General features: G+C 36.4%; 1 protein-coding gene across 2 annotated transcripts in view; it reads right to left on the bottom strand.

The window, feature by feature from the left end:
- The window catches only part of TASP1 (taspase 1), a 249,297-nt gene that overhangs the window by 197,929 nt on the left and 24,110 nt on the right, over window positions 1–27,258 (bottom strand). For both annotated transcript variants that reach the window (XM_081097445.1, XM_081097446.1), the window contains exon 5: window positions 1,546–1,666. In XM_081097445.1, the coding sequence (XP_080953571.1) occupies window positions 1,546–1,666 (121 nt within the window). The remainder of the gene's footprint in view (window positions 1–1,545; window positions 1,667–27,258) is intronic.

Raw genomic sequence — 27,258 nt, 5'->3', positions numbered from 1 at the left:
ATAAAAGAAAATAAAACCAAATTGAAATACCATTTCTTATCTATCACACAAATCAGAAAGAATATAGAATATTGGAATAAATGAATAATCAAATAGACTTGACATGTAGAACATGTACCCAACAACTATAAGATACATACTCTTTTCAAGTTCACATGGACCATTTATCAAAAACACATCATAATCTGGGCCATAAAGCAAGTCTCAAAAGGCTTTAAGGGCTTGGAATCTTACAGCGTATGTTTTAGGACCACAGTGAAATTAATGACTAGAAATAAATAATGAAAGCTAACAAAAAAGTCTTTAGGCTAAGAAATTTGAACACTTATATAAGACAAATTCCTTGAAAAAACACACAGGAGAAAAAGAAAATACAGTCTTATAACTGTTAAAGAAATTGGATCCCTTTTTTAAAAACTTCCCACAAAAACTCTACTACTAATTTAGAATAACTAATAAATTTCTCCAAACAATTAAAAAGAAATCATTCCAATGATACACAAACTATTTCAAAGATCAGAGAGAAAAAAAAAATCCTTAGCTCATTTTATGAAGCCAGCCATACCATGATTCCAAAACCTGAAAAGAATATTATAAGAAAGAAAAATTAAAGCCTATTATGCGGACATAAATGTCAAAAATCTTGAACATCAGCAAAATATAAAAAATAAAAACTTATGACCAAGAAGATTTTATGCCAAGAAGGGAACATAAATTTCCCTTAACAAAATAAAGAAGAAAAGTCATATCTCAGTAGATGCAGAAAAGCACTTAATTATATTCAATACCCATTTATAATAATAACTATCAGCAAACTAAGATTAGAAGGGAACTTTCTCAATATGATAAAGAGCATCTATGAAAATCCTACAACGAGCAGCATACGAAATGGTGAAATATTTCATGCTCTTGCTCTAAAATCAGGAAAAAAGCAAGGATGTACACTATTACCACTTATATTCAACATTGCCCTGGATGTCATAGCCAGTATAATAATGCAAGGAAAAAATAAATAAACATTTAAACATTAGAAAGAAAAAAGCAAAACTGCCATGATTCACAGGTGATATAATTGTGTGTATAGAAATTCCAAGGAAGCCTATTTTTTTTAACTCTAATATACACAAAAACTTCATGTGATACTTCTTTGGGATATTCACTTTATAGAGGTGGTCTGGAACAGAACCCACAATATTTCTGAGGTATGTTTGTATGTTATTTGAATTTTTTAACAACAAAAATACATTATTTCAAGTAATTATAAAGTTATTATTTCAAATAATTATAAAAGTAAGAGAATATGCTAACACATTTGAAATGTCTATAATCTCTTGGGGGATGGAGAATGATCAAACTCTAACAAAGACTATATACAGCTAAAATTTCATGTTTTAAATTTAGTAAAAAAAATGTTTAAAGTTTGTTTTTAACACTATTCCAATTAAGAACGGTGGAAAAAACTGGACTAGGACTTTAGATGCCATGGAATGGTAATATTCATAGTTTTATAAACAACAAAGATAGTGTGTTACAGTGTCCACATACCACTCAATGCTCCAACAGCTCCAAAATTTAAGGATTTTCCATCCATTATGCTGGCATCACATTCAATTTCACCCAGGAGATTTAGATTAGATCCCATTCCTGCATTTGTAAAAGGAGAATCCTAAAAGATAAAAACAAAAATTAAAATACCTTTAGTCTTGAAGATTTAATATCAATCCTTCATAAACTATTCCATGAACTAGAAAGGGAAAGAATGCTTCCCAACTCATTATATGATAGCAATACTACTGTGATTACAGAACAAAACAAATGCATCATAAGGAAATAAAACTACAGACCAAAATACCTTATGAATATTGTCACCAAAAATCCTCAAGGAAATACTAGCAAAACCAATTGCAACAAAGGATTATATACCATGAAAAAGAGGGATCCCAGAAAGCAAGTTTGGTTTAATATCAATGTAATTCACCATGTTAATAAAGGAACAAAAACCAAAAACAAAACACCATGATCATCTCAACACAGAAAAAGAATTTGACAAAAATCCAACATCCTTTCATGAAAAAACAAACCATTCAACAAAGTAAAAATAGAAGGGAACTTCCTTAATACAATAAAGGATACCTACAAAAACTGGAGCACTAACAGCATAATTAATAGTGAAAGACAGAATGCTTTTCACTAAGATCAGGAACAATACATACAGTACAACAATGTTCACTCTCACCACTTCTATTCAACATTATACCAGATATTCTGGATAGGAGTCTAGGCAAAAAAAGGAAAGAAGTAAAGAGAATCTATATTGGAAAGGAAGAAGTAAAGTTATCTACCTCTATTTGAAGATGAAATGATCTTTGTATACAAAAAAATTATCAGGACTCCACTAAAAAACTATTAAAACTGGTAAGTTCAACAAGGCTGTAAGATATAAGATGAAACAAAACTCTATTTTATTTCTACACACTAGCAATGAAAAATCTAAAAATCAAATTAAGAAAACAATTCCACTTAACAAAAACAGCAAAAAGAATATTTATGAATAAATTTAACAAAAGTATAAAACCTGTACACTGAGAACTACAAAGCATGTTGAAAAAATTAAAGACCTGCCTTGGTGTATGGCTTAGTTAGTTGGAGTGTCCCATTCACCAAAAATTTGTGGGTTCAATTCCTGGTCAGGGTACATACCTAGGTTGCGGGTTCAATCCTTGGTCGTGGCGAGTAAGGGAGGCAATGGATTGATGTTTCCCTCTCACATCAATGTTCTTCTCTCTCTCTGTCCCTTCCTCTCTCTAAAAATCAATAAAAATATATCCTCAGGTAAGGGTTTAAAAAGGATCTAAGCAAATGGAAGTGCCACGATGTTCAAGGCTAGGTTCAGGGTCCGAAGGAGGGGCCAATGCACAAATGAATATGCTATACAAGAAATATGAATTTAGAAGGCATTGGGGGCCAGGTGGAGCCTCTTTCTTGAAGAGAGAGACACCGACTTCTGGCCTGGTCCACTATTTATTTACTTGAATATACATTTGGCCTTCAGCAAGGCATACAGGCAGATCAAAAGTAGAGTTTGGTAAACAATGTAAGGATTATCAGGTTAGGAAATTGCCTTGAGCCACTGAGCCCACAACAGGGCAATATTATGCTGATTTTCAGCCCTGCCGAATATCAAAGTCCATTGGCCTTCCAATGTTTTCCTTTTGCATTAATATGCTAACTGTTGTTGGCTTTACCCTCCAGCATGGAAGGACAGCCATGTACATAGACATTCAGAAGGCTTAATATCTTTAGGATGTAACAGTCCCCAAATTGATCTGAATCAAAACAATCCCTTATCAAATCCTACCAGCCATTTTTATTTGCAGAAATTGACAAACTAATCCTAAAATTCATATGGAAATGCAAGGGGTTCAGAATAGGCAAAACAATCTTGAGAAGAGAAACAAAACAGTAGGGCTAACACACTTCTAGATTTTATAACTTACTATACATAACTACAGTAATCAAGACAGTTTGATACAGACATACCGCTAAGGGTAAACAGATACATCAATGCAATAGAACTGAGAGTCCAGACAGAGGCCTCCCATTTATGGTCAATTCAACAGGATGCCACAACAATGCAATAAAGAAACTATCTACATAAATGGTGCTGGGACAACTACATAGCCATATGCAAGAGAATGAAGTTAGACTATCTCACACCATAGACAAAAATTAAATCAAAGAGATCAAAGACCTAAATGAAAGAGCTAAAACTATAAAATCCTTCAAAGAAAATGAAGAGCAAATGTTACATGGCACCAAAACCACAAGCAACAAAGGAAAAAATTAAGTAAACTGGATCATCAACATTAACTTCATGTTTCAAAGTACACACTAAAAAAAGGTGGGGAAAAACTCCAAATCGTTTATCTCAGATATTTGTATCCAGGATATATATATGTATAAAAATTCTACAACTCTAAAATGAAAAAATATCTGAATTTTTAAATGGGCAAAAGATGTAAACAGACATTTCTCCAAAGAAGCTATGTAAATAGCCAATAAGCACATAAAAAGATGCTTGACAACATGAGTCATCAGTGAAAAGCACATCAAAACCACAATAAAATACTATTTCACACCCACAATTCCACTTACAATAACATCAAAAAGAAACAGAAAGACAGATGTGTTGGCAAGGATATGAAGAAACTAGAACCCTCATACATTGCTGGTAGGAATGTAAAATGGTTTAGCCACTTTGGAAAACATCTGGAAGTTCCTCAAAAAGTTAAATAGAGTTACCATTTGACCCACCAATTCTACTTCTAGGTATGTATCTAAGAGAAATGAATTGTCTACACAAAACCTACATATAGACAGACATATATGCATGACACATAGACACAGACAAGAGTGCAGTGACGGCCAGAGGGAAGGTAGTGCTAGAACTGGGCAAAAGGCAGGTGATGGTGGTAGAGGTGCGGGGCAAGGAATGGGGACTTTTGTAATAGTGTCAACGATAAAAATAAAGTTTAAATATTCAATAAAGTTACCAAAAAAAAAACCCCTCTACCTCGTTTTTCTAATACAGTGAATACAGTTTTTAAAAAATATATACCACTAGTCTTATTATATGAAGACCATATCACATGATCTCCAACAAGAGAATAAGTGAAAAAGCTAATAATATAAAATCTTGCCCAACCGGTTTGGCTCAGTGGATAAAATGTTGGCCTGTGGACTGAAAGGTCCCTGGTTCGATTCCGGTCAAGGGCATGTACCTTGATAGAGGGCACATCCCCAGTAGGGGGTGTGCAGGAGGCAGCTGATCGATGTTTCTCTCCCATCCATGTTTCTAACTCTCTAACCCTCACCCTTCCTTTCTTTAAAAAAAATCAATAAAATATATTTTTTAAAAATCTTATATAAGGATATGCTAATTAGCCCAGGTATGCTAATTAGTCATGACTAGATATGCTAATTAGTCATGACAAGTATGCAAATTGACCATCACTCCAACATACAAGATGGCCGCCCCCATGTGGCCACAAGATAGCTGCCAAAAGATGGCTTGCAGGGGAGGGCAGTTAGGAGTGATCAGGCCAGCAGGGGAGGGCAGTTGGGGGCGACCGGGCCTGCAGGAGAGGGCTGTTGGGGGTGACCAGGCTGGCAGGGGAGGGCAGTTGGGGGAGACCGGGCTGACAGGAGAGGTCAGTTTGGGGGCAATCAGGCCAGCAGGGGAACAGTTAGGCATCGATCAGGCTGGCAGGGGAGTGGTTAGGGGGTGATAAGACTGGCAGGCAGAAGCGGTTAGGGGCAATCAGGCAGGCAGGCAAGCAGATGAGTGGTTGAGAGCCAATAGTCCTGGATTGTGAGAGGGATGTCCAACAGGGATCGGGCCTAAACGGGCAGTCGGACATCCCTCGAGGGGTTCCAGATTGGAGAGGGTGCAGGCTGGGCTGAGGGACACACACACACACACACACACACACACACACACACCCAGTGCGCAAATTTCGTGCACCGAGCCTCTAGTAATAATATAAAATCTTACAATAAAAATAAATGTTATGGGGACAAAGTCCCAAAAGATTCCATTTTTTAAAACAAGGAGGGGAGAGAAGGGGAAAGAGATTAGATTGACACTTAGAGAATCACTGCATAAATGAAGGGCCTACTCCAGCATAACATACGAACAACTCTACCTCACATTCCAGAAATTGGAGTCAATCTAGAAAATTAACTGTTCTAAGGTGAGACCAGTATCACCAAGAGAACCAGTACAATTTGGATCAACCTAAAGATCACCAAATGCCCCAAATCATCTTCAAATGTCCCCAATTTCCTTAATTTCTGCCAAATTCAAGAAAAACTGACAACATTAAAACCTTCTTAATATGTGCCTATAATCTGAGCAAAGGAGTCAGAGATTTGAGACCAGGGCTTTTGTCCTAATGCAGTTAGACAACTTAACTGTTCACAGAATTTTAAAAGTAAGATAACAGAGTAGAAAATAACAAGAGGGCTGTATAAGTAAATAGAAAATGAATGATACATATGATGAATATTTTCAGTACTCAAAAGGAAATAGCCCACTATGAGAGAGGGAAGTTAACAGCAGATTTTTGTTTAACAGAAGGATGTTAAACAAAAGCAAAATAGTAGCCAGGAGGCCAGAAAATTCCAGTTGGTGGAAATGAGGTGAGCAACATGGCAGCAATAGGAAAGTGTCAGAACTACAGAAGATACTACTCAACAAAAAGGCTTGGTAGGAGCCAAATATGGAGATTGCCCTATGCTAATCATGAGAATCTGGACTTACTAATATATGGGGAAACATTGGGAAGCCAGAAAAAGCTTGTCTTTTTCTGTATAAGAGAAAGACAAGATGAGTATATTGGTCAAAGAAATATAAACTGACATGCATGTATTGTATGAAAAAGAAAGGGAAGAGACTTGGTATGGAATGATAGCAGGGAGAACAGAAAGGAAGGAGAGGAAAAAAATCAGAACTTACAAACTTCAGAGACAAATAAAATAAAATCATTAGGAAGACAAGGCTTTTTATAAGGTGGAGAGAAGAATGTGCATAACTAGGCATAATGACTTCTAAGAAGGCTTCCCAAGTGAATATTTCTAGCTAAATCAGTTACAAATCTTGGGAAAGAGATCACAACTAAAGAAAAAATGTGGTTTAAAACAGATGAAGACTAAATTCTTGCCTGGATTATTTCATATTTTGAAAAGCATAAAAATCCAGATCAGAAGCCTCTATAGGCATATAACAGAGATTGTAAGCAAATTAAGTTACCAAAGGTCTTTTTAATTCTATCTATATAACTTCCCTTGCTTAATCATGTATCTCTTCAAAGTATATAATAAAAGAGTTGAAATGTTAAAAAATGTAAAGCATCCATATTAAATAATTCATAAAATACACATATAATATCACAACATATACACTATCTCAACAATTTCTGAAATAGGATATATCAGCTAATCAGCTCTAAAAATTAAATTCAACATAATATCCAATTAGAAATCAGAAGCTGAACTAAGTTATTCTGAAAATGGTTCTTGCATGATGGTTTAAGTTTGACGTTTTTATAAAACATAAGGAAAAAGTATGCAAGAAAATTGAAGAATGTTCAAAAACATTTCTCATACTTCAAAATATATTTATAACTTCAAGGTATGTCTACTAAACTTGTACTTCTGATACTAAAGGCATAATAGGGATCATATTTGTTCTAACTAGAAAATCAGACAAAATATATGAGACAAATGTACTTCATTCAATTGCTAGCACAGGACTCTGATCATGTGAGAAGAGACACAAATCAAACACTTCAATATAATTCCTAGAGATACTTTCTAGGCAATAGCACAGGAAAGAGGAACCCAAAGATGTGCCAATATTCTCCTAGAGCTGAGGAGACCATTATAAGTTCAAGGAGGCCAGGAAGGCTAGAATATGCAGTACAGGGTACAAAGAAAAGAAAGCTATATGGTGAGAACTCCAGAGACCCTTAGTCTTTAAATAAAGTATTACACTTGTAAGAAAACAAGCAAGGCCAAGGAAAGAACATCTACAGAACTTTAGTAAGCTGAATAATTTCTGAAGCTCACACAGAGGTGAGAACAGATCATGGTCCCATCAGCCAGAATGAGGGTATCAGAAAAATCTTAGGAGGTAATGCCTCAAGGGTTGGGCCCACTATTCAGGGTCTTTTTTTATTTCGGATGAATTTTTGGAGAATTTGTTCTAGGTCTTTGAAGTATGCCATTGGTATTTTAATGGGGATTGCGTTGAATTTATAGATTGCTTTGGGTAGTATGGACATTTTAATGAAGCTGATTCTACCAATCCATGAGCATGGTATATTCTTCCATTTGGTCATGTCTTCCTCTATCTCTTTTTTCAGCATCCTGAAATTTTCTGAGTACAGGTCCTTTGTCTACTTGGTTAAGTTTATTTCTAGGTATCTTAATTTTTTTGTTGCAATGGTAAATGGGATTGCTTTTAAAATTTTTCTTTCTGTGAGTTCATTATTGGTGTACAGAAAAGCTATAGACTTCTGGGTGTGAATTTTGTATCCTGCTACATTGCCAAATTCATTTATAAGTCTAGTAGTTTTTTGATGGAGTCTTTGGGGTTTTCTATGTACAATATCATGTCATCTTCGAATAAAAACAGTTTTACTTCTTCTTTTCCAATTTGAATGCCTTTTATTTCTTCTTGTTGTCTCATCGCAATGGCTAGTACTTCTAGTACTATGTCGAACAGGAGTGGTGAGAATGGGCATCCCTGTCTTGTTCCTGTTCTTAGGGGAAATGGTTTTAGTGTTTGCCCACTGAGTATGATGCTGGCTGTGGGTTTGTCACATATGGCTTTTATTATGTTGAGGTATGATCCTTCTATTCCCACCTTGCTGAGAGTTTTTATCAAGAAAGGGTATTGGATTTTGTCAAATGCTTTTTCTGCATCAATGGATATGATTATATGGTTTTTATCTCTCAGTTTGTTTATGTGGTGTTTCACATTTATTGATTTGTGGATACGATGCTGCTGTAAAAAAGAAGTAATTATTACCATTTGCAACAGCATGGTTGGAACTGGAGAGCATTATGCTAAGTGAAATAAGCCAGTCAGTGAAAGAAAAATACCTCACGATCTCACTCATTTATGGATAATAAAGAACATTATAAACTGATGAACAAACATAGATACAGATGCAGAGAAGCATCAGACAGACTGTCAAACTATAGCAGGAATGCTGGGAGGGTTTGGGGGAGGGGGAGAGGTAAGAAATCAACCTAAGAACTTGCATGCATGCATATAAGCATAACCAATGGACACAAGACACTGAGGGGTGAGGGCATGTGCCAGGAGGTAGGGGAGGCTGGGGGTAGGTCAATGGGGGGAAAAAAGAAGACATATACACTACTATTTGTAATACTTTATTTATTTTATTTTTTTATTAAATCTTTATTGTTCAGATTACATTTGTTCCTCTTTTTTCCCCCCATAACTCCCCTCCTTCCAGTTCTCACCCCACCCTCCGCCCTCACTCCCCACCCACTGTCCTCAATCATAGGTGTACGACTTTTGTCCAGTCTCTTCCTGCATCTCCCACACCCCTTTCCACCCAGGAATAGTCAGTCCATTCCCTTTCTATGTCCCTGATTCTATTATAATCACCAGTTCATTCTGTTCATCAGATTATTTATTCACTTGATTCTTAGATTCACTTGTTGATAGATGCATATTTGTTGTTCATCATTTGTATCTTTACCTTTTTCTTCTTCTTCCTCTTCTTAAAGGATACCTTTCAGCATTTCATATAATCCTGGTTTGGTGGTGATGAACTCCTTTAGCTTTTCTTTATCTGTGAAGCTCTTTATCTGACCTTCAATTCTGAATGATAGCTTTGCTGGATAAAGTAATCTTGGTTGTAGGTTCTTGGCATTCATCACTTTGAATATTTCTTGCCACTCCCTTCTGGCCTGCAAAGTTTCTGTTGAGAATCAGCTGACAGTTGTATGGGTATTCCCTTGTAGGTGACTGAGTTTCTTTCTCTTGCTGCTTTTAAGATTCTCTGTCTTTTGCTCTTGGCATTTTAATTATGATGTGTCTTGGTGTGGTCCTCTTTGGATTCCTTTTGTTTGGGGTTCTCTGCGCTTCCTGGACTTGTAAGTCTATTTCTTTCACCAGGTAGGGGAAGTTTTCTGTCATTATTTCTTCAAATAGGTTTTCAATATCTTGCTCTCTCTCATCTTCTGGCACCCCTATAATTCTGATGTTGGTACGCTTGAAGCTGTCCTGTCCCAGGGGCTCCTTACACTATCTTCGTATTTTCGGATTCTTTTTTCATTTTGCTTTTCCGGTTGGGTGTTTTTTGCTTCTTCGCATTTCAAATCTTTGACTTGATTCTTGCGACCCTCTGGTCTGCTGTTGGGAGTCTGTATAGTATTCTTTATTTCAGTCAGTATATGCTTAATTTCTAGTTGGTTCTTTATCACAACATCGAGGGTCTCATTAGATTTCTTGAGGATCTCATTAAGTTTATCAGCGGATTCTAGACAGTTCTTGAGAGACCTTAAAATTGTGGTTTTGAGCTCTATATCCTCTATTTCTGTCATTTCTGTCCTGTTTCTTTGTCTCCACATTTTTTATGCTTTCTTGGTGCACCCCCTAGTGGTCTTTGTGTGCAGTCTTGTTGTAGTTAAGCCTTGATTGTTGTGGGTAATACCAGGGGTGATTTGACCTCCAGGCCAACTGGCTGTGAGAATCAGCTGTGTCTGCAGTGAGAGAACTTCTGTCCTCTGGAGAGGTGCTAATCTAGCCTTTGCCTGAGGCTATCCGGCAAATGCCTCTGTGCAGGGCTTGGGCAGGGCGGGTTGCACGGGATCAACAGGGCAGGCGGGCGGAGTGAGCAGTTATGGCTGCTCTCAGTCCCGTCCCCAGAGGCTCTGCCTCTCAGAGTCCCAGCAACCGCGGCAAACCTCAGAGAGAAAGCTGCCTTCAAGTTCCGACCGAAGCCAGACAGTCCCGCTTCTCCCGTTTGAGTCTGGGTCCCTAGAGACTCGCCCAGAACTGGAGCTCAGAGACTGGGACTCCCTCCCGATTGAAACAGACAACCTCGCCCTCAGCGGCCAACCCGCTTCGCGTGCACCTCCACACCTTTGTATTTTCTGCACTGCGCCTCCTCTGAGTCTGGTATGCTGTTCCCTTTCCTTCTAGTTGAAGAATTTCCCCTCAGCCAGCCTTCCTGTGGTTCTGGGTGATGTCCGTTCCGTCTTTTAGTTGTATTTTTGAAGTGGTTGTGCGAGGCAGCAATCTCCGGTGTTTAGCTATGCTGCCATCTTGGTTCCCTATTTGTAATACTTTAAACAATAAAATAAAATTTAAAAGAAAGAAAGGAAAAAAAAAAGTTGAGCCTGAAGGAAGGCTACTCTAAACCTGTACTAACAAGAATTTAAAGCAAGGCCTCAAAAGGATTGAAGTGATTTAAACTAACAACAGTGTCCTAGAACAAAGTCCTACAATATTTGAAGAAATACTACAATATCCAACTCCCCAAAATATAAATTTCACAACATTTAGCACAAAACCAAAGATAACGAGACATGCAAATAATCAGAAACATATGGCCCATAACCAGAATGATCAAACAATGAAGAGAGACCCAGAAATGACACAGATAGAATTAGCAAATAATTATGTTAGCTAACAATGTTAAACTAGTTTTCATATGAACATACTCTACATATTTAAGGAGGTATAAGAAAAAATAAGGATAAGGGGGAAAGAAAAGGTATTAAAAAATAAACTGGATTTCTAGAAATGAAATAAGATGAAAAACCCTTTGGAACAAAAAAAAGACTTTTACATTAGGTAAAAACTAAGGAAATCTTAATGAAGTATGGACTTTAATAATGTGTCAATATAGGTTCACTAATTATAAACAATGTACATACTAATGTAAAATGTTAATAATAGGAAATTAGTTGTTAGGTACACAGGAATTATCTGTACTATTTAGGAGACAAAAGGAAGCTAGGTAGTGAGGAATTAGGACCCTGGGGGCAGGGAAATAGAATTGGGAACCCAACTAGAAGTTATTAAGACATCCCAACTGGACTGGGAAGGAAGGTCATGTGTGGAAGACATAAGCTTTAAAATGTATGGATATTACTAAGACAGACAGCGTGCAGATAACCAATCTCAAGTCAGTGAGGCAAGCATATATACCTCAAAAAGGGCACCCTCCATCCCTTTCTCTCCCAGGGCAGCACACAATGGATACTTGACATTACTGTTGTGATTACTGTTGTGGCGGAGGATATCCGCTGTGCCCACGTGGCTTATGGTCACGTGGGCCTTCACACATAGACTTAGATTTTAATTAGCCTGGATGCTAAACTACTCCTGACTATAACATGAAAAGAAAGCTCTGGACATGAATCTGTTCCTGGAACCCAAGTTACACCTTTTCCAGGACTGGCTTCTCCCAATAAACTTCGATTCTGTTAGTCGTTTTTGTCTGCGACTTCATTCTTCAATTTTTTTCAGACTCAAAACAATACTGGTTTCACTATCTTCTCAATTTTTCTATAAATCTAAAACTGTTCTAAAATAAAAAGTTTATTTTAAAAAAAAATCAAACCACTGCCTAGAAGAAAATTTTAACAAAACATAAAGGACTTGCATCCAGAATATGTACATATATATTCAAAATCCATACAATTCATAAAGCAAACCATCCAAAGTTTTTAATGGGCAATTTTATGTACAGATTACAAATAACACATGAAAAGATGCATAATACCATTAGTCATTAGGGATATGCAAATTACTACCACAAGATAACCACTGAAATGGCTAAAATTAGAAAGACTGACAATACTGAGTATTGGCAAGAATGTGAAGGAACTTCAGCCTACATTGATGGTGAGAATGGCAAAGAGTTTGACAGTTTTCTTTAAAGTTAAGCATACACTTACCATAGATCCACCAACTGTACTCCTAAATATTTATCTAAGAAAAATGAAAGTATATGTCTGCATAAAGACTTTTATTCAAATGCTCATATTAGTTTTAATCAGAACAGCCAAACACTGGAAACAACCCAAATGCCCATCAACTGGTAAACAGATAAATGAATTGTGATGTAACAATACAATGAAACACTACTCAAGATTAAAGGAAACAAAATCCTAACGTACCCAACAATGTGGATGAATTTCAAAATCATTATGCTAAGTGAAAGAAGCCAGTTACAAAAGACCACATATTGTATGATTTCATTTATACCAAATTCTAGAAAAGGCCAAATTATTATAAAAAGCAGAGTGGTTATTAGGGGCCAGGGAGAGAAGGGAATCAATGGCAGATAGGCACATGAGGGAATTTGGGGGTGATTAAATGTTATATGATCATGACTGTATTGGTAGTTACATGATTATATACATTTGTCAAAACTCATTACACTGCTCACTTAAAATTGGCAAGTTTTGTTGTATATAAATTGTAGTTCAATAAAGTTGACAAAAAGTATATCTATCACTTGATATAAACCGGTCACTCTATATACTAACTTTATTCTTATAAATAATATGCATAAGCTTTTCAAATGTTCAACTATAGTTACCTTCTGACCCGAATAATTTTATACAACTAGTAATCATTATGCCCAATCAGAAGCCAACAATACTTTAAAAACCTATCAGACACTATTACTCTCATTCAAAAACCTACCACAGTTTCCCATCATACATAGAATAAATTCCCAAGTGTTAATTTCCAAAGTTTACAAGGCCCTAGGTGATCTGGCCTCTCCATTCCTTTCCCAACTTATTTCCTCCTATTTTCCCTCTCCTTTACTATGCACCAGCAATACTAAGCTCCTTGCAATTCCCTGAGCACAGCAAGAACATACCCAATCCAGGGTCTTCACATTTATTCATTCATTCCTTTGAAATGCTGAGTTTAGTGCATGATTCTAGTAGGGAAAAGAGTCAATAAATACAGATTGTGTATGTGTATAGAAACACATTTATGTATATAAAGAGCCAGGGGCCGTCACATCCGAAACAACCAAACGGATGACCAAAGAGGCTGAGTGGGGCGACAAGGCCAGCAGGGGGGTTAGTGAGGGATGACCAAACGACTGAGCAGCAGCCTGCATGGGGCGACTAGGCCGGCAGGGAGGTTAGTAAGGGACGACCAAAAGACTGAATACCAACCACATGGGGCAACCAGGCTGGCAGGGGGGACAGTGAGGGCAACCAGGCTGGCAGAGGGAGGCAGTGAGGGGCAACCAGGCCAGCAGAGGGGGGCAGTTGGGGGCAACCAGGCCAGCAGAGGGGGGCAGTTGGGGGCAACCAGGTTGGTGGGGCAGTTAGGGGCGATCAGGTAGGCAGGCAGGTGAGCAGTTAGGAGCCAGCGGTCCTGGATTGTGAGAGGGATGACCCAGATTGGAGAGGGTGCAGGCTGGGCTGAGGGGACCCTGCCCCCATGCACAAATTTCCTGCACTGGGCCTCTAGTGTATATATAAATAGCTGCTGTCCAATAAAGTAAGTATTATAAAGAAAAATTAAGTGTGATAAGAAGGGACATTGGGATACTTTTCTCTCTAACCAAAAACTCCCTTCCCCAACATCTTACCATAGCTTTTTTCCTTATGATGTTCAGTCTCTGCTCAAGTGACATCTTATCAGAGGGCCCTCCCCTTACTAACTTAGCATTTCCCCAACCAATTTCTTTTCTCTACTATTTCATTCTTCTTAATAGCACTTTTTACTACCTAAAATTACATATACTTTTGTTTGTCTTATTCTCCCCATAGACTGTAAATTCTGTAAGTTTAAGTGCTATATCCCCATTTCTAAAGTAATGCTTGGCACACAGTAGGTACTCAATAAATATTTGCAGAATGAACGAATAGGAGTTAACTGCAATTAGATATAAATAGATTAATCATTGTGAACAATAGTCCTTTAAGCAAACTGATACTTACTGATTCTTACAGGTTACTCCTATAGAGAAATGCGAGGAAAATGCAATAGAGTGTTAAGTATCCAATCTTTTCACAATTAAAACAAGAGACATAAAATAAATTCAGGCAATAGTATCTTTAGTTTTTATTAAAAGTAAAATCTTGTTTAAGCTTATTCATACCTTTCAGAAGAAACAAAGCTTATAAAAAGTAAGACCCCTTGGCTTAACCCAGCACAGAGAGGGGAGGAAGGCGAAGACACAAGTCAGGAGCTACATGCCCACCATGACATGGAAACCCTTGCCTATTAATGAAATCTGGAAACACCAGGCCAAGGCAAAGATCTGCAAAGCATTGCTCTTGCATTATAACCCACAATCTGTATTACCCATTTAATGTCCATTGCTGAAAGCCTAACATAAAAGAACTATTTGCAAGGCTATGAGTATAAGGTGCACTGTACCTCTGGGGTGCAGATCTATTATGAGACTTCTATTAACAGTTCTTACAGATGCAACCAATTTAGTTTTCAAATGTAGAAAAACTAGACTGGCACACTATAAAGTTATTTTTATATAAAAAGATTTATGTCTGTCCAATTTACAATCTATTTTTAAGTTAGACATTTATAGGAAATTACTAATATATTAGTATTCACACTGTTTTTCAAGTACAAATTCAACAAAAAACATCATTAGATGATTAAAATATAGAAGAATAAAACTTTGTGTTAATATAGTCTCTTATCCAAAATTAAATAGGCTAAAATATCAAACTGCAATTGAATTACTGTCTTTATTAATAAGCAAATACCTTTAGTGATGTAAAGCTAATGGGAAAGGGAAAAAAACAAATAGCTTTGAAACAAACTATCTTTTTTTATTTTTTTACAACAGAGAATAAAAACGGGATGTATACTCCACTGTTGCTATAGCCTTTTTCAAATTAACATTGGTAAAACTTGCACAATATAGCTATCTTACCTGATACTATCCCAAGAATTACAAATTCCCTGGTATTTCATCATCAATTCTCAATATTTACAGGATGAATGGAGGCCAATGAAAATGTACTGCCAAAAACTCATTGAGGGATTTTTTTTTGTTTAGTAGCCAATTAAGCTCAAATTTTCAAGAACTGGATTGTTGAAAAATTTTCAATTAAGAGTCTTCTGTGGTGGTATAGGTTAAGATTCATTCATGCAAAAAATATTTATTGGACATCTATGTGCCAGGCAAGTCTTTTCTATAAAGAGCCAGATATATTATATAGTTCAGGCTTTGCAGGCCACACAGAAAATTCTACAACTACTCAAGTCTGCTATTTTAGTGTAAAAGCAGCCAGAAAAAATACATAAATGAATGATCATGGCTATGTTCCAATAAAACTTCATTTATAAACACTGAAATTTGAATTTCATATAACTTTCAAGTGTCATAAAATTTTTCAACCATTTTTTTCCGAACCTACTTTGAACATTCTAATTTTTTACAAAGTAAATACTTCAGGTTTTCAACCATTTATAAAAGTAAAAACCATTCTTGTACTGGGCATGGTCAAAGGACTATAAGGAAAAGAAAAAGATCACAGGTCAGTTATCATTTATTTTCCCTTTTAAGTGTGTACTTTGACACAAATTCAGAAATACGGGGAAATGCAATAGTAATACGGTATCCAGAATATATGAAGAATTCCTACAACTTTCAATAACAACAACCCAATTTAAAAAATGGATGGACTTGAATAGACTTCAACAATTCTCTTAAGATATACAAATGGACAACAAGCACAGGGAAAGATGCTCCACATCATTAGTCATTAGAAAAATTAAAATCATAACCACATGAGGTTGGCTATAATCACAAAAATAACAAGTGCTAGCAGAATGTGGAGAAACTGTAACCCTTGTACATTGCTGTTGGTAATGCAAAATGGTTGAGCTCCTGTAGAAAGTATGGTTGTTTCACAAAAATTTAAATATAGAATTAGCATACAACCCAACAAATTTGACTCAAACAAATACTTGTACTGGAATGTTCATAGCAACACTGTTCTCAATAGCAAGAGTGGAAACAACTCAAATGTCCACCAATAGATGAATGGATGAAGAAAATTATAGTATATACATGAAAAATGTTGAATAATATCCCACAAAAAGGAATAAGTGGATGAACCTTGAAAACATCGTGCTAACTGAAAGAAGTCAGAGGCACAAAAGATCACATATTGTGTGATTTAATTTGCATGAAATCTCCAGAATGGGTAAACCCATAGAGAGAGAAAGCAGATTGGTGGTCACCAAGGGTTGGAGGAGGAATGAATGGAGAGCAACTGCTTAATGGGTACAGGGTTGCCTTTAAAGAGGTAAAAATGTTTTAGAACAAGACAGAGGTGGATGTAGCATAACATTAGGAATGTTTAAATGCCACTGAATTACTTACTTTAAAATGATTAATTTTGTGTTCTATAAATTTCCCCTCAATTAATGAACAAAAAAGGCAGATACAGAAGATTACATACTCCATGACTCCATTTCAGAACAGGCATGACCCTGGAGGGAGTGGAAGGGGCATGGGGACCTTCTAGGGCAGTGGTTCTCAACCTTCCTAATGCCGTGACCCTTTAATTCAGTTCCTCATATTGTGGTGACCCCCAATTTCATTGTTACAAATTAAACATAATTAAAACATAGTGATTAATCACAAAAACAATATGTAATTATACGTGTTTTCCGATGGTCTTAGGCGACCCCTGTGAAAGGGTCGTTCGACCCCCAAAGGGGTCGCAACCCACAGGTTGAGAACCGCTGTTCTAGGGGCTGACAATATTCTGTTTCCTGATCAGGGGGCTGATTACACACAGCTATGTTCACTCCAAAAATTTCAAGAAATTGTCTCTTTAAAATAAATGTGTATATTTTTGTATATGTATACGCTGCTTCAACAAAAGTTTTTAAACTATCATGTAATTTTTTTTAAATAAAAGATTAACTGCGAATTTTTTAAAAACTGTTACCATTGTGGGATCAAGTTCCAAGGGTTCTCTCTGTATTATTTCTTACAATTGCATGTGAATCTACAGTCATCTAAAAATAAAAAATAATCAGGTTTTTAAAAAATAATCAGCAATGAAAATTTCCAGACTGCCATCCCCAAAGACTGTGATTTAGACCATGTGAGAAGATAGGGAACCTTCATCTTTCTGAACAAGCTACCTCAAGTGATCCTGATCCAGAGGTACCACGGCCCTCACCTTGAGAAACTCCAACCTAAATGAACTTCATAGGCTGTTTACCTTCACTTTCTCTGCAAACCCCATTCATGAGGAGGTTTATAAAGGCATCTATCAGCAACAGCACAGAGGAGGTAGAGAATAAGAAAGCACAAAATAAGCCATGAGCACTACAAAAATTAACCACTCTGAAAGCCAGAATTCAACTTTTACTGCAGAAAAATTAGATGAATTGAAAAAATATTAATAAAATGTGAAGAAGCACTAGTAAAAGGACATACAGAGCTTTCTGGATAACCATTATAGAGGCAGCCACAAACATTATATGCAAATCAATGATTATTTGGGGGGGTGGGTGTATGTTTTTCATTAAAAAGTAGTGGATTCAGCCCTGGACAGTGTGGTAAGTGGTTAGAGCATCAGCGCCTGTGTACTTAAGGGTCCCAGGTTCAATACCTTGATACACAACTTCGCCTACAACTTTATGCAATGGTAAACTAATTATCAAGATGCTAACAGATAGAATTCTCTTCGGAGCTAGTAGTTTGGAGTAAAATTCTTTTTAAAAGAATTGTAACCCGAATACAAAACTTACATGGTTTATGGGAGGGAGAAAATAAACGTTCAAATAACATGCAAAATATGACAAAGTGATAATCAGGTAAAATAGTTAAAGGATAATGAGAATCAATCTATAAATTAGATCCCAGATCCCAGATAGTTTTTATAAAAGTTAGTTCTTATATTCTCAGTGGAAATTTCAATGCTTTTGAGATCAAGACAATAACCACATAAAATTAAACAAGTATTAAATTTTGAAGAAATTATGCCATTCAGGTGGACAATATTTAGAGGAAGAAAAAGTGGGGGGTAAACAAAGAAACAGTAACACGGTAACCAAGTCAGAAATCCACTCAAGTATCCTGCCTACGAACATCACAATTAGCTTATCCAGGTTTTGCCCTCCATCTTCCCCGCAACTTGCCCTTTCTTCATTTCTCTGCATCTCTCTTAGGATACAGGGGAAAGGCTTAAAGGTGTAAATATACCAATTATACTGCCCTTTGTCCAGTGCTGAAAAAAAATGCTCAATGAAATGAAAGCGATACATGATAAGCCTTTTTTCATTAGTAGTAAATTTTCTTTATGTTAACCTTGTTCTCCATGACTCACTAATTGGAGAATAGATATCTGCAACATGAAAATCACAAGATTATGGATTCCTCCCAATGTTTGGTACACAATGACCTAAAAAAGCAGAATTTTCACAATAGAAGCTAACTGGACGTCATGGTATCTGATATCATGGGACTACAAAAACAAGATCAGAAAGAAACTAGACAGATTATCCAATTTAAATATCCAGTTTGCAAGCAGTTGTTAACTGCACCTTAAATGATTTCCAGGGGAAGTTATCTTCATGTGATATGAACATGCTATATCTAAAAATACAAGAAACTTGCAGTTCCCATATAACAGAGACTGATATACCATTATAAATATTCTTAGTTAATGCTTCCATGCAGAAAACTGTAGAGGTTTGCAAACTCATTTTCAGGTGACTGAAAATAAAAACCAGAAAATCTACTTTCATCCATGTATTAAAAACAAAAGGAATATGAGATTGTTTAGTGATATTGCCTGTTCTTAGAGTTATTATCTAAAATAGGGTCATGTAAGAATATTTTCACACAAATATTAGCCAATTAAAAACAACTAAGACATGCTTTACTGAGATACATATGTTTAGGTTTTTAGTCAATTAATATTATATTAATAAAGAATGAAAAATTTAACATTTAATGGACTTTAACCAATAAGTTTCAGCAGAGTTAGCCAGAAAACATTTTATTAGGCCCAAATGAAGTATCTTTCATTCATTAGTACAGAACCACAGGGCATAGTTAGACATCAGAGCCTCAAATGCCTAAAAAGAGTTCCTAGGAAAACAAAAACCTTTCCGTTTTTATTCTGTAGCTGCTTCTTAGGATAGAAAGTGTTCTTTCGTTTCTGGCATTCTCTCTTTTCTCTCTACCTCAGGACATATTTACAGATCCACTGGCTGCTTTACAGACAAGCTAAAAGTTCTTGCTGTGGTTGATCAAAGTTGGAATGCCTGAGGAAATTACTCAACTTAGTCCAGAATTACATCTAGCCAAATCGTTACAGTGCTCTGCTTTAAACGTGTGTTAAAGTAATATTTTAGCTATCCTGGAAGCAAGTTGAGAAAACGTTTGTTTGCATCACACTGTGAACACCTGAGTCAAATATAGTATGTTGAATATGCAATTTTAGTATCTGTGACAGTTCATTTTTTTAACTATTCAATTACACAAAAGAAAACAGTTTGTTTAAAAAAAAAACAAACCTCACACTCAACAGCATATGTATTAGGAACTAGGACATTTTATGATCTTCTTGAAGCATCAAGCTCTTTGGGAAAAGCCAGAATAAATGCCACAAATGTTGATATTTGTTCATTAGAGCACATGTTAATCTAGCATACAATAGTCTGTCAAAAATGGCAACATATTTTTCTCTAATTTATTATTTTAAATATTTTAATAAAAAAGCACTGCAAATCTGTCCTTGCCTCATTTCTATTAGTAATCTGCCTAATTATCACATAAACATATATAATTATGCAGAAAAATGACATCACAGCAGCTTATTTTTATTTTTTTAACTGAAAGCCACAGAATCACAGTACAAAGAGTTACTTGTCAAATATAACACAAATCTCTAAAATAAAGTATTGGCTTCAGCAGACGTGCACATCTGAAATAGTTTTAAACTTTATTTTAGTTGGATTCTTTATGATGTCCGGGAAGAGCTTAGCACACGTGGTACCTGGAATTGTCTCTTCCACACGAGCTACAATGGAAAAGACAAATGTAGCTGCTGCTCTAGTAAAGTTAAATTTGGCATCCACTTTCACTTCCCTTCAACCTAAATAATTACACCTTTTAACCATGTTGACAATAGTATGAAAATATCACTCAAAAAAATCCCAACAGACCATGGAATTATAATAACTTAAACCATCCTTCTATCATGAGGTGAGGACATGGTCAGAATGGGGAGGGGGTTGCTAAATTTTGAGTAGAAACTTATTACTGCTTTTTATTAAAAAGACTTCCAACCCACTAGAAAATGTTAACATCTGCACATATTCCAAGAGAGGAAAACATAAGCTCTTCACTCTGAATTTTCTGAGAAGTCTAGTAAGTGTTGTAGTGTTGACGCCCTGTGTTACAGTATATACATGTCATGAACTGTCAGTAAGCGTGTCTACCATGCCGGAGGCTGACCTGAGTGAGAATGGCTGCCAGCACAAACTCCCTAGCAGCTGGACTGGCCAAAGCACAAAGATGCCTAGAATTCAACCTTAAGCTGTTTGTTTTCCTATAGTGAGATGCAGCCTTCATTATTTTAACACTTAGGTAAAGCCTGCTACCCATATAAAAATTAGATGATAGAGAAAATAAATTAAAAAAATTAGTTTATTCTGCTTTGGATCAGGTTATCTTGATGGGATTCCTAAAAATTATATCACTTTCTCATTCTTTTCCAGATTCTGAATAAGGGCCTGGGTTTGAGAGACAGACAAAAATGTAAAATCTAAAGGCAGTCTTTCAGCTTGACATCATGACATCGGCCTGTGATTTTGCTGAACACAGAAAACTCTTCTTAGCCTAGTTGCTTCATTACCAAAAGCACAAAATAAATACATAAAATCAGATTATAAAATTGATGCCCAAATGATATAGATACACACACACACACACGATTCAACAGTCACACTGTAAATCCAAAGGCCAATGAATCTAATATCTCTATTAATAGAGGACAAGAAGACATGTTACACTTAATCCAAAAGTCTAAATTGCTTCCACATAGCTTAAACACAGAATTACTACCAAATGTAGCTTAAAGTAGCTCAAAACTGAATTCCAAAATGTAATATATTCTCAGAGAGAAACAATTCCCAAAGCAAAATAAGGGTTTACATATAAAGCTACATGTTCCTTGGGAACTGGTCTTGGGCCACATCTTCTAAAAGACTCAGCCAAACGAATACAGCTCATTAAGAAATGGCTAGAAAGGAGAACTATCAGTACAAAGTAAAACACAGCAAGTTCTGTACTTAAGGGTTTGACCTAGTTAAAAACCGACACACAGTGTTGATGCCGTGTAAAATTAATCTAGAATGTAATCATTCATTCAGGGTTCTTTTTAGTCTAAAAAAAACCTGAAAGGAAAAAAGAGCACCGCTTTTCCATTAAGCAGGTGCTTTGTGCTAGAGAGTACGTTTCATTTCTAGGATCTCAGAAAAAGAACAGATGTACCTAATGTGTAAGCACAAACAGTAAGTTACAAGTTGCCCCTTAGTATGAAAGGCAAGAATCAGCATCAGTACTCAGAAGTGTTCTGAAGAGAGCGTAACTTACTTTTACTGTCCCAGGCTAACTGGGCTCTTGTCTGGTGCTTCTTTGTCTGCACATGGCCACCCACAGCCTGTCTTCTAATTAAATCAATGCTGTAGCAGCAGAACAAGCAAACAAGTTGCCTCCATCTGCGTACAGCTCTTCACGACACATTTCCCTTGGTCAGAAGGTGGAAATTCTTGGGAGAGGTGATTTTTTCTGCCTCTTCACAAGAAGAACATGGATACTTGGCTGGATGCAACTCCATGAAGTGTAACTGTGTGTGTACACCTCAAAAAATAAAACAAAAAATGCAGAGAAACATAAAGACTCTATAAACAGGCAGAATACACAGAAATATTGAAGCACCCCTGGAAACACTGCTAAACAGACAGGCAAAATAGGGATCTGACTAAAATAATCAATGACACTAAGTTGAAGAAGAGGAAAAAGAGCATCTAAAGTCAAAACTCTAATTTCATGCAATAAAAACATTTTAAGTACTAAAAAAGAAAAAGGTAAAACTCCTTGCTTCACATACATAAAAACAGGACCTCTTCCCCATTACAGAGAATAAAGGATATTATCAATAGAAAAGAAAAATGGGACTTTCAAAGGTAGTAGGTCTAAAATTAGACTCTTCAGTCACATTACAGTTAATGGGCACTTGTGAGCTAAATGCATCAAGCTGTCTTTCCAATGTGGTCAGTCCTATGGGGGAGGGGAGTGAAGGAGGAAACAAGGAACCACAGAAATACTCAGCTACCCTCTGCTCATGAAAAGATGATTTCTGCAAAAGAAAAGAAAATATGCAGCCAAGTGAAGATGCTCATTAATTTAAGTAATTTTTTAACTTACCAAATAAACAGAAATGACTGCAAAGCAGATACCCCCACTTTTTTTGCAATAAAATGCAAACACTTAAGTGGGATAGGGAGCAGGGTGTGGTTAAGCATCTACTCACAAAGAAGTCCCACAAGTGAACTCACTACAGGTTTGGTGAGAGAAAAGGGGTCAGATCATTCCTTCCCAAGGTTCCCTTCCAACCTAGATATGCCAGCAGCTAGTCACATCATCTCCATACCACTAAGCATTTCAAGGACTAGCAGGCCTTAGGTGCTCTCCCTCCCCTCTGGGGCACACAAATAATTCCAGCCAAAGGAAGAAGGTGTGGCCTAATCCTGCAGCTGCACAGAGGTGCCTGGCAATGGTCCACCAACAACTTACTATTTAACAGTGATGACATTTTGAGGATTCCTATTTTAGAGAAATGCATGCTGAGCTAGCTGTGGCTATAAGAGATGCAGAGATACAAATAAATATGTAACAATCCTATATAATAAAAGGGTAATATGCAAATCAACTGAACGGCGAAATGACCAGTCACTATGATGCACACTGACCACCAGGGGGCAGATGCTCAATGCAGAAGCTGCCCCCTGGTGGTCAGTGCACTCCCACAGGGGGAGCGCCACTCAGCCACAAGCTGGGCTGATGGCTGGCAAGCACAACAGCCCACCTCCGTAGCAAGATTAAGGATGTCCGACTGAGGCTTAAGCCCGCTCCCCATGGGCTCCTGGACTGCGAAAAGGCAAAGGCCAGGCTGAGGGTCCGCCTCCCCTAAGTGCACAAATGTCGTGCACCGGGCCTCTAGTATTATATATAATAATATAAGTATATAACAATGCAATAGGTTTATTTTTCTCTCATATCCCAAATTACTAGCCATCTGGATAAAAAGTTACTTCTTATTTTCCTAGAGTTTATAAGTATTATATTAGATTATATAGAGATCCAAAGACAATAGACTATTTTTAGCAGACAGATATAAAAACTTGTGCCCAACAGAATCTGCTCTTTAAATGCTGAAGCATTTGGACAATAAACTAGTTTCAACTACTAATTACCATCTCCCCTGACCATAGAGAGTCTTTAAGGATGAATGAAATAACTGCAGGGTCCACTTAGAATAACATAAACTCAACAAAATATTTTTAATAAAGGAGCCTATACAATTTGTCTTTCACTATATGAAATGTGAAAGCAATACCCATCACTATTTTTAACGCAGAGTATTCTACCTACCAGAATAACCAGATTTTAAAATGAATTAACCAAAATCTCCCAAAGGCTAGCTACATCAAGAGTTTCAAAATCTCACTTTCATCAGTTTTCTCACACAGAACTACAAATAATTTCTCAAAGGTTTGTCACTCAAATTTCATCTATTATTTATTAGAATTTTATAACCAGGCCTTAGTACTTAAAAAAAAAAAAAAAATCAAGCCCTGGCTGATTTGGATCAATGGATAGATCATCAATCTACAGACTGAAGGGTCCTGGGCTCGATTTCAGTCAATGGCACATACCCGGGTTGTGGGCTCAAACCCCAGTAGGAAGCGTGCAGGAGGCAGCTGATCAATGATTCTCTCTTATCATTGAGGCCCAGTGCATGAAATTCGTGCACTGGTAGGGTCCCCAGTGGCTGCCGGCTGGGTACTCCCTCCCTTCCCCTGGCCGCCTGCTGCCACCACTGGCTGGGGCCTCCCTTCCTTACCCTGGTCAAATTCCTGGTCAAGGGGACAATTTGCATACTACGCTTTTATTATATAGGATGTTTCTCTCTCTCCCTCTCCCTTCCTCTCTGAAATCAATAAAAGTATATTTTTTTTAATTGATTTGCAAAGGGAGTTTCTGTAATTATTTTATGAGTTTTAGCTCATTTTCTATCCCAATCTATAAAACACTTCCTACTTTAGAAGTGGCATCATGACTCACCCAGATCTATATCCAATTTTCTCAAAGAAAAAATTCATATCAGAAGCTGTACCATTCAAAATCTACAAAATTATCTTTAGAATTTAAAATTCACTGTCACTACCTGAACCAAAACTATTGCAAAAGCAGCCATGAAAGCAACTGTCTTCCAAATGCATAGCCCTAGCTGTAAAGATCAAATTGTTTCATAATATTTATCTTCTCTACTGTGAGTGAAATCAGAGTTGTACTATCCAATGGATATAAGTCACCATTAGTTATAAAGATAATCTCAAAAAAGCTATATATAGCTAAATGAAACAATGGGACCAAATAAATTTAATAATAAATTATTAAAACATGATCTAAAAACTGATCTATTTCCTTCCCCATATTTTGAAGATAAACAAATTGTACTTGGTGTCATATCATTTTCACTTTCACACTACAAAACACCTCTCCTACGAGTGGCCACTTCCCTCCCAAAACCCTGAAGAGAGAAGCTAATCAGTTTAATAGGTAGATAGTTATGAGCTCAGCCCTCCTCCCTTATTTGAATATAAGAAACACCGACTCCAGTGCCCAGAAGTGGAAATCTTAGGAAAACACCGCCTGTCTGTACTGGTAGATGAGATATAGGTAACTATACAAGGTAATAGGTCCCAAGAAAAGCTGAACAATGGTAACGCTAGATGGACTATATTAAATGTAGGTCACTTCGACACATCATGTTTTGGTTGTATATCATACATACATATATAAACTTTCTTTTCTTTCACTTGGTCTCTTCCTCCTGTATGATGTCGAATTGAGATCAGAGAACTTTATACGACTTGGGTTAACTGCAAATTTTCATATTTTTCAAAATACAAAGCCAGAAAACCCTTCTAGCCAACATGGAACAATAAAGCATTTCAATCATATCAATTTATAATTAGTAAAGTGTTCAAGAAATTCAAATTGATTTTCATTATCTGCCTAAGTAATAATGTAACAGGCAAGTTTTAAAAGTACAGTTTTGTTTTAGTCAAAAAGTATATCCCAAAGTCCAAAAGAAATGGTATGACTGTCCATATCTAGTCAATAAGTAGGAAAAGACTTAAAAGATCGAATTAAAACTCTACTGAATAGATTGATCAAACTAAAGATAAGTAATTATGTTCAATAAACATAACAGTATAAATCAGACCCTCTGGGACTTTTCAGTAGAGTGAAAGGACTCAATATTGTTGCTTATATTTCTTGAAGTACAGAAAATATTAGAATCTGATTTTCATGTGTCTTTCCATTGACCCAAACTATTATAATACTTCAACTCTTTATTTGAAAACCTCACTCTACTTAGCCTTGGTCAAGTAGCTCAGTTTGTTAAGAGTGTTGTCCCGATATATCCAGGTTGCAAATTCCATCCCCAGTGGGGGCATAGATAAGAATCAATCAATGACTGCATACATAAGTGGGAGAACAAATCAATCAATCAATCTCTCTCTCTCTCTCTCTCTCTCTCTCTCTCTCGCTCTCGCTCTCTCTCTCAGCAATAAATAATTTAAAAAAAAAAAAAAAGAAAACCTCGCCCGGTTTAAAGGTTGCGAATCACAGTTATGCAAGGTGACTGAAACTGTAGGAGACACTATAACATGACTTCCAACATAATTCTTTTTTTAATATATTTTTATTGATTTCAGAGAGGAAGGGAGAGGGAGAGAGAGATAGAAACATCAATGATGAGAGAGAATCATTAATCGGCTGCCTCCTGCATGCCCCCTCACCCCCCGCCGGGATCTAGCCACAACCCGGGCATGCACCCCAAACCATGACCTCCTGGTTCATAGGTCGACAATCAACCACTGAGCCATGCCAGCCATGCCCAACATAATTTTTAAGATTCAGAAAGATTCTTCCAGGTTAGCCTTAGCCTTTAAACTACTAATATACATTTTAATCAAAGATTCCACATACGAATGAATTTTTAAAGATAATTCACTGAAAAAATAAATAAAAATAAAGATAATTCACTGAAATTCTTCCCCAAATTTAATAAATTAATGGGGGAAAGTACACTAATCTCACTTAGAACAGTATTCTATAACAATCAAAAATAATAAAATGTGTTTAAAAAAAACTTCACATGCCCACACTCTTAAAAAACACAGATCATCATTCAGAATTATGAAGTGCACTTACTTATGTGTAACACATTATTCCAAATGTAATTTAAATCATTTTAAGTATAAATAAGTAAATTTTTAAGAAATGATTGATACTTCACTGGGGAGGAATGTAATGAAATAGTCAATATGATATAAATATGACTTGGAGAAATTAAAGTTATTCTAAAATG

This window comes from Myotis nattereri (genome assembly GCF_964212035.1).
Source record: "Myotis nattereri genome assembly, chromosome: 8".
Classification (NCBI taxonomy): domain Eukaryota; kingdom Metazoa; phylum Chordata; class Mammalia; order Chiroptera; family Vespertilionidae; genus Myotis; species Myotis nattereri.
This window is presented reverse-complemented; position numbering and strand designations above follow the sequence as displayed.